General features: G+C 37.7%; 1 protein-coding gene and 2 pseudogenes across 1 annotated transcript; 1 reads left to right on the top strand and 2 right to left on the bottom strand.

Annotated features, from left to right (window-relative positions):
• Positions 1-647: 647 nt before the first annotated feature.
• LOC121807175 lies at positions 648-1999 on the bottom strand (annotated as a pseudogene).
• A 3316-nt stretch (positions 2000-5315) lies between these two features.
• LOC121806771 lies at positions 5316-6674 on the top strand (annotated as a pseudogene).
• An 855-nt stretch (positions 6675-7529) lies between these two features.
• LOC121809651 (plastidic ATP/ADP-transporter-like) lies at positions 7530-10934 on the bottom strand. Its single transcript, XM_042210397.1, has 5 exons — positions 9967-10934; positions 9307-9561; positions 8625-8768; positions 8177-8524; positions 7530-8079 (listed from the first exon to the last, which is right to left on the bottom strand). The coding sequence occupies exons 1-5, from the start codon at positions 10741-10743 to the stop codon at positions 7753-7755; spliced, it is 1851 nt and encodes a 616-aa protein (XP_042066331.1). The 5' UTR covers positions 10744-10934; the 3' UTR covers positions 7530-7752.
• Positions 10935-18011: the final 7077 nt, after the last annotated feature.

The raw sequence follows: 18011 nt of genomic DNA, 5'->3' as shown, positions 1-18011 counted from the left end.
ATGTGGTACAAAAAGATTTTCTATAAACTATGAATAAATCAAATCTTAGTTACTACATAAAATAATCAAATCGTAACAACTAAGTAATAAAACATAAATAAGCTAAATAATTCTATGAAGAGATTAACAGCCCCTTCCAATGAACTAATTACTAGAATTAATTTGGTTCCTATCTGTCCATGAACTAATTACTAGAATTAATTTGGCTAACAGATGCATATTGATGATTATTACTTTTGGAGCCCTTCTTCAATGACGATATATATTTTGGTCCCTCAACATCCCTTTCACTTACAATTTTATACAAAAATTTTGTGTTGCACACATAAAAAATTATTTAGAAATACCAAACATATAAGCATATTGGGATTTGCTGACATGGTGACAAATATTTGAAATAGACAGGGATGGTCCTAAAACTTCATATTTTAGTATTCAATGTAATTTTTGTCCGTTTGCAATAATTGGTCCTAATACTCTTAAGAATTTGTGTCCTAATACTAAATAATTTGAAATCATTAAGAATTCAAAGAAATGCATCTACTAACGAGGAACAAAGAGAATATTTAATAGACAATATAAGGTTATGATTAATAGTAATTGATTCCTTTTGTCATTTTAAATAATTAAATATTGACATCATATCCTCCATTGTAATTTAGAAATATTCCCATACCTTTTTATTCTTAAGATAGCATACAAGCAAAACACACAACAATAACAATACGAAACACCAAACTAAACACACAACTTGTTCAATCACCAATACATAAAAACAAAGCTAAAAATAGCTCAAACACCACAGAAATCTTGGAGTATATCCTGGGATCGCAGGCCACATTTTGTGTCGAAAAACTTCAACAAATCGACGTGTTCAAAGGGTTTATATTTCAATGGATGTTCATCATCAACCAGCCCCTCAGGTGCCTCCACAGTCTTGCTAAGGAAAGAAAACAGCGCAGCCGTGTATCTCGTCTCGTTTCCATTGATATCCATGATCACTTTATGACTCGGAGACAGCACCCTATCGTTACTCCACGCCTACATAAAGTCGAATATATGAATAAAATTCAACTATTCATAAATAAAAAAAGAAGGTGAAGACTGACCTTGCAAGCATCTCCAGCCATGACAACGAAGGAGGAAGGCGGGAAATGGACATCGATCCACTCCCCGTCTCTAGCCCTAGTTTGGAGTCCAGAGACATGGTTCTGATAAAGTATAGTGATGAAGCTCTTGTCAGTGTGGGGTAAAAAGGCCATGTTACTCACCCTCATCGGGCGACCGATACTTCAAGAACTTCAAAAGATAGGTAGTTGCATCAACATGTGACTCAGCCAGCTTCTCCTCCAAACCATAGCTCTCAAACAGCATCCTCACCACCATCTTCTCCAGCTTCGCCACCGCCTTTGCAAACCCCATAGAGTTCTCACTAGTTAACAAAACACACAAAATTATCAATATGATAAAAAAAAATAGTTGTAAACATTATAGTATAAAAGTTTATAGTCTACCAGAAAGATGGATTTCCTTGAGGCCACATGAGATTTGTGAAGCTTTGGACTCCTTGGGGGGTGTTGGCGTAGTCGATGCCTAGGGCTTCGTGGAGGGGCACGATGGGCATTTGACCGACGTAGCCATGGTAGGGCTTTTCGTTAATGGTTTGGACTTTGGTTTCGATGGGGAGGTCGAATAAGTCGTCGGCTGCTTTGAAGATGAAGTTGTGGAGTTGGGGTGTGATGTAGTCGCATAATGCAATGAAGCAACCGTGGTTTTCGAAGGCGGTTCTTATGCTTTTGCAGGCGGATGACCATGAATTTGAGCCTGGCTTCGTTGCTTCAGTGTTGAAATCTACTACTAGAAGCTCAGGGAGAGTTAGGGAGCCCATGGGTATTATCTTGTGGTTTTGGTATTAGGAATTGGTCTGTTTGTGAAAGTTAGTTAGCACTTTGTGTGGTTTTTATAGGGTGAGATGGTTTGTTTGTTCCAATCATATAAATGCTTTCTTGTATAATCAGTTTACTTTCGAGGATTAGCTAAAAAAGTGTTTGTTTTCATTGTTGATATGATAAATGATTGAGTACTTTTATTCAAACCAGGTCGCTGTTTGATTGGGATATGGATTAAATAAATTAGCGATCAAATAATAGGAGTATAAGACCATAAGACCATCCACTACGCGTCCCGCGCCGGGCTCGCGTCTCGTCCCGGAGGGACGGGTCCTCCGCGGGACGCGTTGCAGCGACCATCCCGTCCCTAGCCCGCGCCCGTCTCGTCCCGTAGCCCGTCTCGTCGAGACACGGGACGCGCTGTCCCGCCACGCGCCAGCGACACGTGTCTCGTCCCCATGCGTGCGTGACGCCCACTCGCTGACCCGCGAGTGTGCGTCGTCACTGATGACGCAATAATTCATTTTTTAAAAAAAATTCGACTTTTAATAAAAAAAAAATTCAAACGGTAATATTACCGTTAAATTTTTATTTTCGTTTTTTTAATTTTTTTTATATATTTACTCTATAAATAATCCTATTTCATACGCATTTCAAACACAAACACACATCTATTCCTCTCAAATCCTCTCTATCACTCCAATTTCCATCTTCAATCAACTCAAACAAATGGATCCTTTTGAGCAAATGCGTCAATTAATGGAACAATCACTCGAAGAAGATCGACGACGAGAGGCGGAGGAAGCCGCGCCACCCCCACGACGCTCCCGGAAGTACATCAATCGGAACCGGGAGAAAGCCGCCGCACGGTTAGTACGCGACTACTTCTGCGATAACCCGATTTGGGGAGATACCTACTTCCGTCGCCGTTTTCGCATGCGGAAACCGCTATTTCTCCACATAGCGAATACTTTGGCGGCCAGGGAAGAGTTCTTCCGAGAAGGGTTCGACACGGTCGGCCGTCCCAGCCACACGACGCTGCAGAAATGTACTGCAGCCATCCGGCAGCTTGCGACTGGACAAACGGCCGACATATTCGACGAATACCTGCACATCGGAGACACCACTGGGCGCATGTGCTTGCTCAACTTCTGCAGAGGCGTCCGGGCAGCCTTCAGTGACGAATTTCTCTGAAGGCCAACCACGGAGGATTGTCAGTTCCTCCTCAACCTGCACGAACAAGTGCACGGATTCCCCGGGATGCTTGGCAGTGTCGATTGCATGCACTGGCAATGGAAGAATTGCCCGGTGGCTTGGAGGGGGTCATACACGAGCCGCCACAAAGGCACCCACCCAACCGTTGTACTCGAGGCCGTTGCCGACTACCGGCTTTGGATCTGGCACGCGTACTTCGGGGTTCCTGGCTCGAACAACGACGTAAACGTGCTCCAACAGTCCGACCTCTTTACCGAAGTTTTGGATGGTAAAGCGCCGGCCATCAACTTCGTCGCCAATAACCGGCGGTATAAAATGGGGTACTATCTCGCCGACGGCATCTACCCGAAGTGGCCGACCTTCGTGAAGACGTGCGGCAGGCCTGCGAACCCAAAGCAGGCTCTTTTTGCGCAGAAGCAGGAGGTTGCGCGCAAGGATGTGGAGAGGACGTTCGGGGTTCTCCAAGCGCGCTTCAACATCATCAAAGCCCCGGCTCGTTCGTGGTTCATGGAGAGCATGGTCGACATCATGTATACGTGCATAATCTTGCACAACATGATTGTCCGAGACGAAGGACCCGATGCGGGAAATTGGTTCGACCCCGAATCCCCCGGAAGCTCAACCGCAAGTAGTCCGCCGCGAAGTGGAGCGCATCCGTCTATACAAGAACGGTTGGCTATTCGGGCAAGGACACACGACTCTAGCGCCCACACCCAACTCCAAGAGAATCTAATTGAGCACATTTGGGAAAACTTTGGCGGAGCAGATTAAATTATGTCATTTTTATTTTTTTAGAATTTTAATTATGTCTTCGTTTTTTTTAAATTTTAAGTTGTAATGTTGTTTTAATTTTAATAAAGTGTGTTTGTTTAAATTGAATTGGGTTGAAAAAAAATTATAAATGAAATTGAATTAATAGTAATTAAGGGACGGTATAGAGACGGTTAAGGGACGGAGCGTTGCAGGTTCCGTCCCTTAGTTAAGGGATGGATGAAAAAAGGACCGTGGGGCCCTTAAATAGTGCTCAAATAGTAGTTAAGGGACGGTTTAAGAGACGGTATAGAGACAGCGTAGTGGATGGCCTAATGGTTTTAAAATATTTCAGAACTCCAATACATAGTATAAGAACAATTTATATTATTGTGTGTTGGTCTAAGTAGTAGAGTGAGTAATGTCTAATATTAAAAATTTCGAATGAGTTGAAATTTTTGTTAATTTATCCATAAGAAAACAGTCTATATTAAATAGTGAAAACAAATCAAACGCCTATTAATGTGAAATTCATTTCAAAAAATTCCAAGTAAAAACATTTGCAATTTTGGCACACACAAGATAAGAAAAGATGATTTAAATAATTTATTCATTCTTTCTCAAAAAACACCAACAGCGGTCTCCATCTCCTCTTGTGACGCCGTCGCCGTCATCTCTTCCACCACTCACCGCCCTCTCCCCCTGCTCTCGGTGAAATTTGAATAGCTCCAAGGTTCGAGATCGTCGCACATTCATCTCTCTGCACGAAACCGAACACCTTCCGCACGGTAATCATCGAGTTCTGGTTTCCTATTCAATTGCTATTTAATATTTCATTCAGTCTCAGATATAAATGACTTAGCTATCCAATGGTAAACCCTAACGAAATTATTCGATATTCTGAGGTGTATTTGAAATTTCCTGCCTAGGTTTTGCTTAATCGCAAGTCTACAATGGAAAAACAAATGAATTAAGACGTTATATGTCTCATGTGCAGCAGAATATCTGCTTTGGCTCGTTAATAAACGAATTCATTTCCGAGTTGAGCTAAATATTTGCTTGTTCTGGCTCTTTTATGATTAAACAAGCTCAACTTAGTTCATTCAAGTTACTAGATGAACCCTTCTCTGTTTGTTGATCCCATTGCTAGCTCATAAATGAATTAATATTTAACACTTTTGCTTCCTGTAAATGTAAACAGATTGGTATAACTTCTTACCATTCTACTTATTTATTGTCTTTTTTGTATGGCTGAATATTTTAGTTAAGCCTCTTTTGTTGCGAGGGTTCAACATGTGCAGTGGAAGTGGGTGATTAGTTTTTCAATTGAATGATGCAATTAAATTATCTAGTTATTGTGAGGGAATTAGGATTCTTTGCAAGGGTTATGTGAGGTTTTGTGCTAAGTTCCTTATGTATTGCTTGATCCTGACCTGATTTACTATGGTTCAGGTTAGCAATATGGTCTAAGGATTAATAAATGCGAACCCTGTTGTCTATGAAAAGAAGGAGCGTCGAACTCGAAGTGCACCAGTTGATGTCGATGAATATGCAGCTGAGGCAATTGACCAGCTAGAAATTTTTGATATCCTTTGACTTTTGTTGGGTTAGATCTCGTTTTTTGGTAGATTCAGAATCAGCATAGTATGCTTCTCCCCCTCTGTGGGATGGGTGGGAGCCATAATCTGCATTTATCAATCCCTGACTGAGGCTGAATTAACTCCATAATCTTGCCTAAATCACTAAAAGGATATTACTTTAAGGCATGTAAATTGTTTTATACTGTTCCTCAAATATGTGAATAGTATCTATTAAGCAGTCTTAGTTATAAAAACCCTTAAATTTTGTTTCACACATAGAATAAATGAGTTTGTCGAGTAACCTTTTTGGTTGCTAGAGTTTGTATCCTTAATGTTATTACAGCATATTAGAGACATAAAAGATCCAGAGCATCCTTATTCGTTGGAAGAATTGAAAGTCATAACGGAAGATGCAATTGAGGTTGATGACAAGCAAAGCTACGTAAGGTATATAAAAAAAGGTACATTCTATGTGTATCCATTCAGTTGACTATTTCTAGTTTATGTCAGCTTACTAGAAATGATCTGCTTCAGGGTCACCTTTACTCCAACTGTAGAGCATTGCAGCATGGCTACAGTAATTGGCTTATGTTTGCGGGTCAAACTAATGCGCTCTTTGCCACCACGTTACAAGGTACTGTAGATGCTCTTGTTCTGATTATGGCAATTTACGTTTCTAGAATATTGATGTTTAGTTGTTATTGTTTAGCATTGTGATTTCGGAGGATTCTATTCATCACAGTTATATATTTTTACATCCCAGGTTGATATTAGAGTAGCACCTGGTTCTCATGCCTCTGAAGCTGCAGGTTTCTCTCTCTCTCTCTCTCTCTCTGACCTATGTCATTTTACTCTGCTGTTGAGATTCAAAACTAGTTTACCACTACAAAAACTGATTTAATCGAGAGACCATTTACCCATTTACTAATATGCAGTAAACAAACAGCTGAATGACAAAGAAAGCGTGGCAGCAGCTTTGGAAAATCCTAACCTCGTTGATATGGTCGATGAATGCCTTGCACCTTCACTGTTATAAACTTATAATCCTCTGAGTATAGTATCTATTGCAATACTTCATTTGTATCTGGGAGTTTTTTTTTCTTTACATGCCAAATGTATTGATTTTATAACACCAATAGGCCATTCTTGTAGTTAGGGAGTTAGGTTGGTGTGTACTCATACTGAATAATTGCTTTCCATTCCTGATTTATTCCATTATTACTATTAAATGTTTATCATACTTAAACTGAAAATTAGAAATTCTGAACGATACTAAAAAAGAATAAGTTAAAATAAATCAAATAAATTTTATCGAATTGATGGGAGAACAAATTTCTAGACATAATTCATCTTGAAAAAACTAGCAAGTTTTTTAATTAGATATATATGTTAATTTGTCAAACAAAAGAATGATTCTAAACCGAGCTCGTGTTCTAAACTCTTTTCCCTATTACAGAAAAACAGTTTCATAGGTTGTCTGCGTTAATTAATTTCATTTTCACCATAGGCCATGGTCCATGTGCTTTAAGGGCTATGCTAGTAAGTGCACATCGTGCGATTTTTTAAAAATAAAATCCATATGTGCATCTATGTCATGTGTTTCAATTTCTGAAAAATGAGGACACCTTGTTTAAATAATTAATATTATGTACACACCGTATGACTTTGAAAAATAGAACAAAACCCACACATCAAAACTTGCTCCTGTTAAAAAAAACAATTCAAAATATTCCCTCCATCCCATAATAGATGACACAATTGGAAAATGACATGATTTTACGAGATGTTTTGTGTGTTAGGTGAAGAGAGAAAATAATAATTTTATATTAATGTAAAAGATAACTTTTTCCAAAAAAAATGTATCATCTTCTGTGACAAACTAAAAGGAAAAGTGTGATACTTATTATGGAACGTAGCTGAGTAGTAGTTTTGCCAACTACAGGCGAGGTGAGGAACTAACAAATCAACGGATTGCCCTCAATTGAGGCCACCTCAGTTCCAACGAGGTTTGCTATCTCGTCGGCTCCTGCCAAAACCCAACACACGAGTTTAGACTAAAATAAAATTAGAAATCATAGAAAATGAGAAACCTAGATTTCAATGAACATTCTATGTATCAAACCATTGGATTTAAATAAAGTAGCACGACTAAATAGCTCGCTAATTATTTCATAAGCTGGATAACAAATTCTTAAAAAATAACTAAATGTAAAAAATGCTGGATGGAAAACCAATCCTTCTAAATCATCTTTGCTTATTCCTCCCCCATTGTTGAAGTAAAGGAACGCTAGAGGAGACGAGGGTGCGGATGAAGCATTTCACGAGTCGCCTCCTGTAGCATTTAGGGTCACCTCACCAGTGAGCGAGCCGTTGCCACTATCAGTCGAAGACACGACTGGGATCTTCACTGCAGCTCTTTCCATCTCCTTCTCGAGATCCTCTTCTTGCCTCAATGCAGTGAATTGGCCGTCTAATGACCGCGCAGCTGCTAACCACGCAAGAACAATTACGAGAAGTACCCCTCCAAGATAAGGAGTCGAATTTGCTAGTGATCCGAAGCTCAAGATCATGAACTGCTGGATCAAAGCACCTCCGGATTTCCCCAACGGATTGCATACAACGTCGATAGCTGCCTTCCCTTTAACCTGAAACCGAATTTTTCAGTACTAAATTTTCTTTTACTACTATTCAAGAATACCAAGAAATTTATAAAACAAAAACAGTTAATCAAAGTTTCCAAACCTTAGTGTCCTCGTCCAAAGGAATGTAAGCCATTTCCTTGCATGGATCGAACAAGCTGTACTTGGCACTCTTACTGAAAATGTTCTGCAATGCCCCAACATACACGGCTGCCAAAAGTGGAGTCATCCCGAATTGAGCAAGGGTCGGAGCAAGAGGGGCACCAAATAGAATCAACGAAAAAAATCCAACTCCAGTTAGAAGCAAGACGGTAGGGGTAACAGTTGCGGCCACTCCCCAACCATGTTTGCCAAAGATCCATTGACTCAAAAGCATCATAGTGAAAGTTGCTATTCCGGTAGCAGTTGAGAAGTCACCCATAAATGATGAGTATTCATTTGGTGTAGGGAACTATGCAATTCAGAGAGGACGGAAACGGAAATATGAGTAAATTGCTTAAGTTAGTTTAAATAATAGTAGAAATGGTGCGGACGAACAAGGACTAGTTTACCTGGGCTTTAAGCTTTGATTTCCATGTAACCTCAACAAGGTTGATGCTTATACCATATGCTACCACCAAAGTCGCGAGATCTCTAATATATTTCGAAGATACCAAAAACTTCAAGCTCTCCATTGTCCCCATTTTCGGCTTCTCCTGATATGGAGAAAGATACGGTTAAAAAGCAACTTAAAGCCGAAAAATAGACCTCTAATAGCAGACATGAGATGACTATACTAGTATACTGATTTAGAGCATCTCCAAGAAGAAAAGGTATATTGAGAAGTTATATTTCTCATTTACCTTCTCAAAAAGGTTATTATACCTTCTTAAAAAAGTAATGGACTCCAAGGAAAGAAGGTAAATTAAAAAGGCAAACAAAAATAACTATTTTTTTACCTTTTCTATCAAGAAGAGGTAAAGATACCTTCTCAAAATGAAAGAAGGTATAATACCTCCTCAAATACCCTTTCCATTGGAGCATGAAATTTTATGAAGAAAAGGTAAATATGGTAGTTATATCTCTTTACCTCTCCATTTACCCTTTCCATTGGAGATGCTCTTATAAGATCTAAACTTAAGGCATAAATCTGAGCAACATAAAATAAGAATTTGTAGATAAAAAACTAAGAAAGAAACTAAACCGTACATAAATCACAAAAAAAAACATTAAAGAAAAACCAATTTCTAATACCTTCTTCTTCATACTACGAGCGGGAAGCTGAACATTGTTATTCACCCACCAATAAAGGAAACAAATCGCAAACCCCATTGCCATCACAATACTCATCATTCCCTTTAAGGAGATGGCCCAACCGTCTACACCAGGAGCCAAGGTTTGCCTCATTTGGGAGAAGTACTTCACCGTCCGACCAGAGAAAATAAGGGCAATGTTTGCACCAAGTCCAAACAGCGGATAGAATTTCTTTGCTTCATCAATCGTGGTGATCTGCCAATACAGTTCATTGTACAGTATGTTACACATCCAGTATTGAGTCATTGAGATGAAGACAATATATCAGCAGGCACATGACATTTCATAAAAAAAATGTGCTCAATAAAAAAGTCATCCATTGTTCTAAATGACATACATGGCAAAACAAACGAAAATATCACACCATGCTCAAATCATCATGAAAAACAATGAGATGTGTTCTTCTCCAGGCTTCTTCAACAACCAATAAAACCATCATTTCACAAACTCACATCCACACATCAACAAAACATTTAATATTACGGAGTATTATTTAAATCAAAAGGAAGAATCTCAACAAATTGATTCCTCACAAGCAAAGCATCAATGACACCACACATTCACCAAAAACACAATACTGAAATGATGAAAAACAATTACCTGATTAGCAAACCCCCAAAACAGAACTGAGACAACCACACTTCCCCAAAGCTCAGCCATGACATAGAAAAGACAGAAACTCCAAATCCTCAAAATCGCAAGAGGTCCAAGAAACCTCGGGCCAAGAACATTAAGAAGGTTATCTGCAAGAGCTGTGGGGTGGAAATAATGGCTGAGGGGATACATAACAAACCCAAAAGCCCCGAAAAAGCCGATAAACGGGAGGATAACCGTATAAAAGAGGGCCTGCTTGGACAACACATTGGACAACTTTGTATACAGGAGCATGAACCCAATAGCCATAGGCAAATTCACCCATGTTTTCAAGAAAGGTATAATCTCAGCACTAGAACCTGGTGCTGTCACCACCAAAACATCTTTTGTATCCCTCAGAATTGTATAATTAAACAGAATACAGAAAAACATCAACCCAAGTGGGATAATTTTCTTGAGTGTCTCCACCTCAATTCCCATAAACTTAGGTGAGGAATTTAATTTCTCCCCAAAAACAGGCTGCCCATCAGCAGAAGCTGCGGCAGCCTCAGCCCTACAGATGGGATAATTTCTACTCTTTTGACCAAAAAATTGAGGCTTTGTGACAAATCCTTGAAACCTCGAGAACCCATTAACGGATAACGAGGGTGCATTGGGTTTCAAAGAGGGGTTTAATGGGCTGAATCTGTACCTTAAACCCGGCGACGGCTGAGGGATGAAAGCTTTGATTCTTGGGTTTGAAGGCAGGGAAAGAAGCCCTTTTGACTGAAGAACACCTTGCATTTTTCCTCCACTCGACTCTCTCTCTCCCTTGGTGCCCTTGTTTCAGACGGGTTTCCTCAAGAAACCTATCAAGAATCGATTTTTATGAGAGAGAGAGAAAGGAGAGATGGGGTTGGCGGATGAAGTAGACGATAATCAAGTTTTTTCTTTGGCTCGAGGAGGGCTATTGAAGAAGGTGAATAAATATCTTTTATATCTCACAGAATAGAAACCCTCCAAAATCTTGATTGTATATTCGGACAAAAACGAAAATGAGGAAATTGTAATTATTGTGAATATAAAAACTGGGGATATAAGAAATTTGCAGATAAAAGTTGGATTAGAGAGTGTATTAAGAATTTTAGCAGCAAAGACTTCAATCGGTAAATAATAAATACGTACGGATTATACTAGTAGTTCTTTTTATTTATTTCGGATATCATTGCTTCGAAAAGATAAATAAATTTATGGAGAGCTAATTAATTAACTCGTAATTTAGACAGATAATGAGTTACTATTTTTTTTATAAAAATCAAATTATATGTCATACTTTTAAATTATTTAAATCAAATAGGAGTAATATTTCTTGCTTTATTCTACTTTTCAAATTAGTTAAATCGTAGTGGTACTTATTTTGATAATATGTCTTTAAGTTAAATGTTATTTCTCATTAAATAAAAATCAATTATTTTACTTTTATTTTCTATTCTATTAGTATTTCTTTTATTATTATTATTATTATTATTATTATTATTATTATTATTATTATTATTATTATATTAACTTACTGTTCTATATAATTTTTCTCAATATTATATTAAATAAAATGTTTCTATTAATGTTAGAAAAGCAACTAATAATATTAGCAGCAATTTGCCCGCACGGGCTTAACTCAGTTGGTTCCTGGGTGGTAGATTGTCCCTAAGCAGACAGGATCGAATGCTGGCAGCCGCAGTGTGAGAGTTTCACCACTGTGGTGGCTCCTTGTGTGCTGGTTACCAGTGTAAGTTCCTCCCACCTAATGGGCCGCTGAGGTACCGTGTTTGAACCCCTCCATAGCGATGTCGGGCCGGGTTATGGGGGCGCCTGGGGTGAGCGAATCACCTTTTGTCCCTAAGCAACAACAAACCAAAATGCAAAGGATATCACGTGAATGGGAAACTTTATTGTTGCCCATCATAATTTTTAAGGTAGATAAACCACCTACGTTTCCATAAGTAGATATTTTTATGTCACACTCTTCAAAAATGAATGTTAGATATTTTCACTTTATAAAATATACTCCCAGTTACGACAACATTGTCAAAATCTGACTAAACAAGAATTCAAGCGTGCCTCAATAAAATTAAATAAGGATAATGAGGTGGAATAAAAAATCATTCGAAATAAAATCTGAAATGCAAAAATGCAGCTCAGCACCAAGATTCTCTTTAATCCTAATTGAATTTGCAAGGCTGTATGGCCATCCACTATGATGTCTCTATACCGTCCATTAACTGTCTATTAAATTACTATTTGAGGGCACCACTGTACTTTTTTATTCCATCCATTGACTAAGGGACGGAACATTCGTCCCTTAAATTACTATTCATTCAATTTCATTTTTTATTTTTATTTCCAACCCAATTCAATTAAAACAAATATACTTCATTAAAAAACACACAACATAAAAAAAATTACAACTTAAAATTTTAAAAAACAAAAAAACACACAATTAAAATCGTAAAAATTTAACGTTGAGATCCCACCCGCCGGAGCCTCCACCGCCGGAGTTGCCGTCGCCGGACATTTTGTGATGAGATGTTAGATGAAAATTGGAGAGGAAATTGAGATGATTTAGGAAGAATAGATGTGTAGTTGTGTGTGAAATAAGGATGAATTAGAAGTATTTATAGAGTAAAAAAATTAAAAAAAAACAGATATAAACGGTAATATTACCGTTTACAAATTTACTTTTTAATTTTTTTTAAAATTTGATTTTTAAAAAAAAAGATTTATTGCGTCAACGCGTGACGACCCCCATTCGCGGGCCGGTGAGTGGGCGTCACGCATGGCGCAGGGGCGCGCCACGTCGCCTTGGGGCGTGGCGAGATAGCCCATCTCTTGTCTCGCAGGCACGGGCCGGTGTGCCGCAACGCGTCGCGCGAGCATATCCGTCCCTCCGCGACGGCACGTGGTGGCGCGCCGCGTAGTGGATGGACTAAGAGAAAATCAGTTAAAGCTCAATGGAATCATTTTCGTATTAATGTGAATTTAACTTTATTATTTATAAATTTGAAATGAGGACGTCCAAGTAGGATACACTAATCAATATTGAAATGCATATTGTTTGAAACCGAAGTCCATTATTTTGTTTCACCTTATCCACTCACTTCATCACTCGAATATTAGTAATTAGGCCATCCACAACGCTGTCTCTATATCGTCTCTTAAATCGTCTCTTAACTACTATTTGAGCACTATTTGAGGGTCCCACTGTCCTTTTTTCCTCCATCCCTTAACTAAGGGACGGAACCTGCAACGCTCCGTCTCTTAACCGTCTCTATACCGTCCCTTAATTACTATTCATTCAATTTCATTTTTTTATTTTTTTTCCAACAAATTCAATTAAAAAACAAACTTCATTAAAAATAAAATAACATCACAACATAAAAAAACAACTTAAAATCCTAAAAAAATAAAAATGACATAATTTAAAATACAATTTTATAGAGACAACCAAAAATGAGTTAGTCCCACATCGAAAGTGGAACATAAACATTCAAGGATGTCTCTATAAAAGAGAGAAACCAAGAATGAGTTTGTCCCACTTTCAACCAAGAATGAGTTTGTCCCACATCGAAAGTGGAACATAAAACATTCAAGGATGTCTCTATAAAAGAGAGACAACCAAGAATGAGTTTCTCTCACTTTCAACCAAGAATGAGTTTGTCCCACATCGAAAGTGGAACATAAAACATTCAAGGATGTCTCTATAAAAGAGAGACAACCAAGAATGAGTTTCTCTCACTTTCAACCAAGAATGAGTTTGTCCCACATCGAAAGTGGTACATAAAACATTCAAGGATGTCTCTATAATAGAGAGACAACCAAGAATGAGTTTGTCCCACATCGAATGTGGAACATAAAACATTCAAGGATGTCTTTATAAAAGAGAGACAACCAAGAATGAGTTTGTCCCACATCGAAAGTGGAACATAAAACATTCAAGGATGTCTCTATAAAGGAGAGACAACCAAGAATGAGTTTGTCCCACATCGAAAGTGGAACATAAAACATTCAAGGATGTCTCTATAAAAGAGAGACAACCAAGAATGAGTTTGTCCCACATTGAAAGTGGAACATAAAACATTCAAGAATGTCTCTATACAAGAGAGACAACCAAGAATGAGTTTGTCCCACATCGAAAGTGGAACATAAAACATTCAAGGACGTCTCTATAAAAGAGAGAAACCAAGAATGAGTTTTTATATTTAAAAACAATTTTTACAAATAAAAAGTATTTTTTAAAAAATTCGATTTTTATAAAAAAAAATTGAATTATTGCGTCAGCGTGACGATGTCAACTCGCGGGCCAGCGAGTGGGAGTCACGCACGCATGGGGACGAGCCACGTGTCCCTAGCGCGTGGCGGGACATCTCGTCCCGTGTCTCGCCGAGACGGGCTACGGGACGAGACGGGCGCGGGCTAGGGACGGGATGTACGCTGCAATGCGTCCCGCGGGGGACCCGTCTCTCCGAGACGAGACGCGAGCCCGGCGCGGGACGCGTTGTGGATGGTCTAAAGTTGGTAATGAAAATAAATTTGAAAGTGCTAAAGAAAATAAATTTGAAAGTCTTGAAAGAAGTAGGGAGTATTATGGTGCAATATTCTAGGGAGCCTTGGCAATGTAACACGTGATTCACATTTTTAATTTTACTAAGTTAACCATTGTTGCTACCAAACTCAGTCTTTCTAGTAGTATAAAATTTACAACACCCATTTAGAAGTTTCTTCTTGAAATGTAGGAGTATATTCTTCTACAACTAAATTGTATTTTATAAGAAATTGCCTATCCTCCTTATTCTATAAACTTCGACCTCACAAATCTTGGAATATTAGCTAGAAAGTGAACCATATACTAAAAAGGTCATTTTGTCACATCAAAATCGTTTGAAATTCTAACTTGAAAGTTGAAATCCTAAGCAACACGAAAATGAGTCTCATTAAAATTTATAATGACTACCAATAAAATTTAAGAACTAAATTAAACGTATTGTTGTGGAGTTGTGGGGCTAGGGGAAATAGACATTTATCAAATTTAGGTTCGGAAGCATTACTTACGAGGGGTTAGGCTTAGGCAGGTTGCTACACAAATCTATATATAGAAATGTGTATAAAACTAAATTTATGCATTGAATAAATAATGGAATACCAACGATTCTCTAATTTGAATTCATTTAATGCATACAACAATAAAATGTTGAATTGTCTATATTTTATTCTGATACTAATTGCTAGCGTGAGATTTTTGTCCACTTCTTCATCACTCAATTTATTTGCTAGAAATCTATCTATTTTATTTACTTTTTTCTTTCAGTTTTAAGAAATTGAAGATGTAATTTGTGATAAGTATTACTCCCTCCGTCCCACATAATTTGACTCAGTTTTCTATTTTGGGTCGTCCCACATAATTTGACTCATTTCACTTTTACCATTTTTGGTAGTGGACCCCACATTCCACTAACTCATTTCTACTCACATTTAATTATAAAACTAATATATAAAAGTAGGACCCACATTCCACTAACTTTTTCAACTCACTTTTCATTATATTTCTTAAAACCCGTGTCCGGTCAAAGTGTCCCAAATTATGTGGGACAGAGGGAGTATTAGGTAGGAGTATTCTCTTGACTTGTCTGCCTTTATTAATTAGAAATATCTAAGCCCAAAGAGACAACGGAAATTGAGGCCCATAAGCCCACATTATAAATTATGTTTGAGGATTATTGATTGTAGCCGTTTGAGATTTTTAATACTATCCTCACTCCATGAAAAGTATTTATTTTTAATTTTATATTTTCCTTCAAAATTACTCTTTATCTATTTAATTTGGTATGTTTTTCTCTCAAATGATTTACTCATATTTTCCACTAGCAATAACTAAGCCAGTTTCTTTCTCTTTCTATATGCCTTTTATTTTTATCAATTTTGCATTAAAAATCATGTCATCAATTATGTTGTTTAAATTATCCAGAACTCGAGCTCATGTCTGAGCTTGAATAATATCTCATATCATATGATTTATTCGAACTCATGTTTGAGCTTGCATAATATCTCATCTGACATCAATCATATAAGGACATTATAAAACTCACTCACTAATCTAGAAGCAAAAGTGTGTTTAAATATTTCAATTTCTTATGGTCAACTCTACCTTTCGATTCAATTAAAAGTTTCCACTTGCAAAATTTTGAAAGGATATTCTCTGTCTCAATATTTCTTTTTGATGACCTAACGGTAAATCATTATTGTAAATTAATGTTTTAGACTACTACCAGTTGGTTTAGCAGCCGTTGCTCTTGGAAAATAGAACAAAATTTTGAAAATATATAAATTAATTTATCTTGATACCTTTGTTGCTTACAAGATTAATTACTGACAAAAAAATGTTTTAAGTGACGTTGATAAGGAGTACATCAAATTTGTAGATATCTTGATATAAAGTGGTTTCCCTACAATTTAGATGAATTAAAAATGCACTTTGTATCGCTGTTTGAATTAAATCAACGAGTTGGAATTTAAACTCTAGAGGCTAGCTAATGAAACCCTATTAAATTTACACCTCATTCAAAGAACACAAATTAATGCCAAAATAAAATATTTTAAATAATATAAATGCGTACCTTAATTAAAGAACAGGGAAAATAATAATTAATCAAGTAAATTGATCTATCTCAATGAATAAGTGTAACGTAGATGTAAGAGAAGTGATGTTAAGATAATTGCTGATGATAAAATGCCGATTATTTAAATTAGAACATTTACTAATTTGTCTAATATTTTATTCCGTAAAATAAGTTTGTGCAATATGTGAAATCGCGAATAATTCAAGTGTTGAAATTTGAAACACTCGTTGGATTGGAAATATGCAAGTTTTCTTCTTCATTTTTTATACTCCTACTACACATTAAAAAAAAAAACTTTAGACTTCTTGTCTTGAGAGAGAGTAATTGAAACTTCAGAAAATCAATTGCATTTATGAACTGTAGGATTCAGAAAATGTTACTATCATTTATCATCAATGATGGTTGAATAACATCACAAAGTCTTTTATGTGGGCCACCTAATATTGATAATTTTTTTGTGGAGTAAAATCACCGTAATTTTCACACAATTAATTGAGGCATGCATTGAGAGTTCACACTCCTAACGACATCCATAACACTATCACTATACCGTCCATTAATCGTCCTTTAAATTACTATTTGCGGGTCTTACTCTACTTTTTTACTCCATCCTTTAACTAAGGGACGGAACCTGCAACCCTCCGACCCTTATCCGTCCCTTAACTGTCCATTAAATTACTACTCATTCAATTTTATTTTTTTATTTTTTTCCAACATATTCAATTAATAAAAAACACACTTCATTAAAAAGAAAATAACATTACAACATAAATAAAAATACAACTTAAAATAAAAAACACACACATAATTAAAATCCTAAAAAAATAAAAATGACATAATTTAAAATACAATTTTATAGAAAATAAAAAAAATTACTCTGCCGGCGAATCATCCCCCGGAGGAGGTGGTGGAGGTGCACCGAAGCCTTGAGGAGGCGGCATGCCAAGTTGTGCTGCCATAAACATAATTCCGTTAAGCCAGACTTGGTATTGGATGGGCGTAAGCGGGAAGTGTCCGCCATTGTGGCGGTCATGTACATGGACATAAGGGAGTTCGAGGGTCCCCCGAGCCCGAGCCCACCTGGCTTGATTCGGCTTGGCCCCCCTCCCTCTAGCTCCTTCGCCGCATTTCTCCCTTGCGGTCGACGACGCCCACGGGAGGACCCCCCGGCATCGTCTGCCGAGGTCTCCTCCTCCTGCGAGGCAAACTCTTGTGGCCCGCTGCTCGAACCGCCCTCACCAGACGAGTATTGGCCACTCGTCGTGTGCTTCATGCGCTTCAAGGTCGAGCCCGAGCTGGACCGCACACCTCCGGCCCACATTTTCTCGTCCCTGACGACCTCCCAAACATCGGCATATTTGAATTGTTTGTCGGTGTCTTCGTAGTAGACCCGCAAAGCCG

The sequence above is a fragment of the Salvia splendens genome, chromosome 6, assembly GCF_004379255.2.
Source record: "Salvia splendens isolate huo1 chromosome 6, SspV2, whole genome shotgun sequence".
NCBI classification, from domain to species: Eukaryota; Viridiplantae; Streptophyta; class Magnoliopsida; order Lamiales; family Lamiaceae; genus Salvia; species Salvia splendens.
Note: the sequence above shows the minus strand (reverse complement) of the source record. Positions and strands in the feature narration are given on the sequence as shown.

Excerpts from the sequence above, each read along its gene's own strand:
- LOC121809651 (XM_042210397.1), bottom strand. The coding sequence starts at position 10,743 with ATGCAAGGTGTTCTTCAGTCAAAAGGGCTTCTTTCCCTGCCTTCAAAC. Across the intron at positions 8,769-9,306 it reads CTCGTAGTATGAAGAAGAAG|GAGAAGCCGAAAATGGGGAC; the intron begins GTATTAGAAATT and ends TCTCCATATCAG. Across the intron at positions 8,525-8,624 it reads AATCAAAGCTTAAAGCCCAG|TTCCCTACACCAAATGAATA; the intron begins GTAAACTAGTCC and ends TGAATTGCATAG.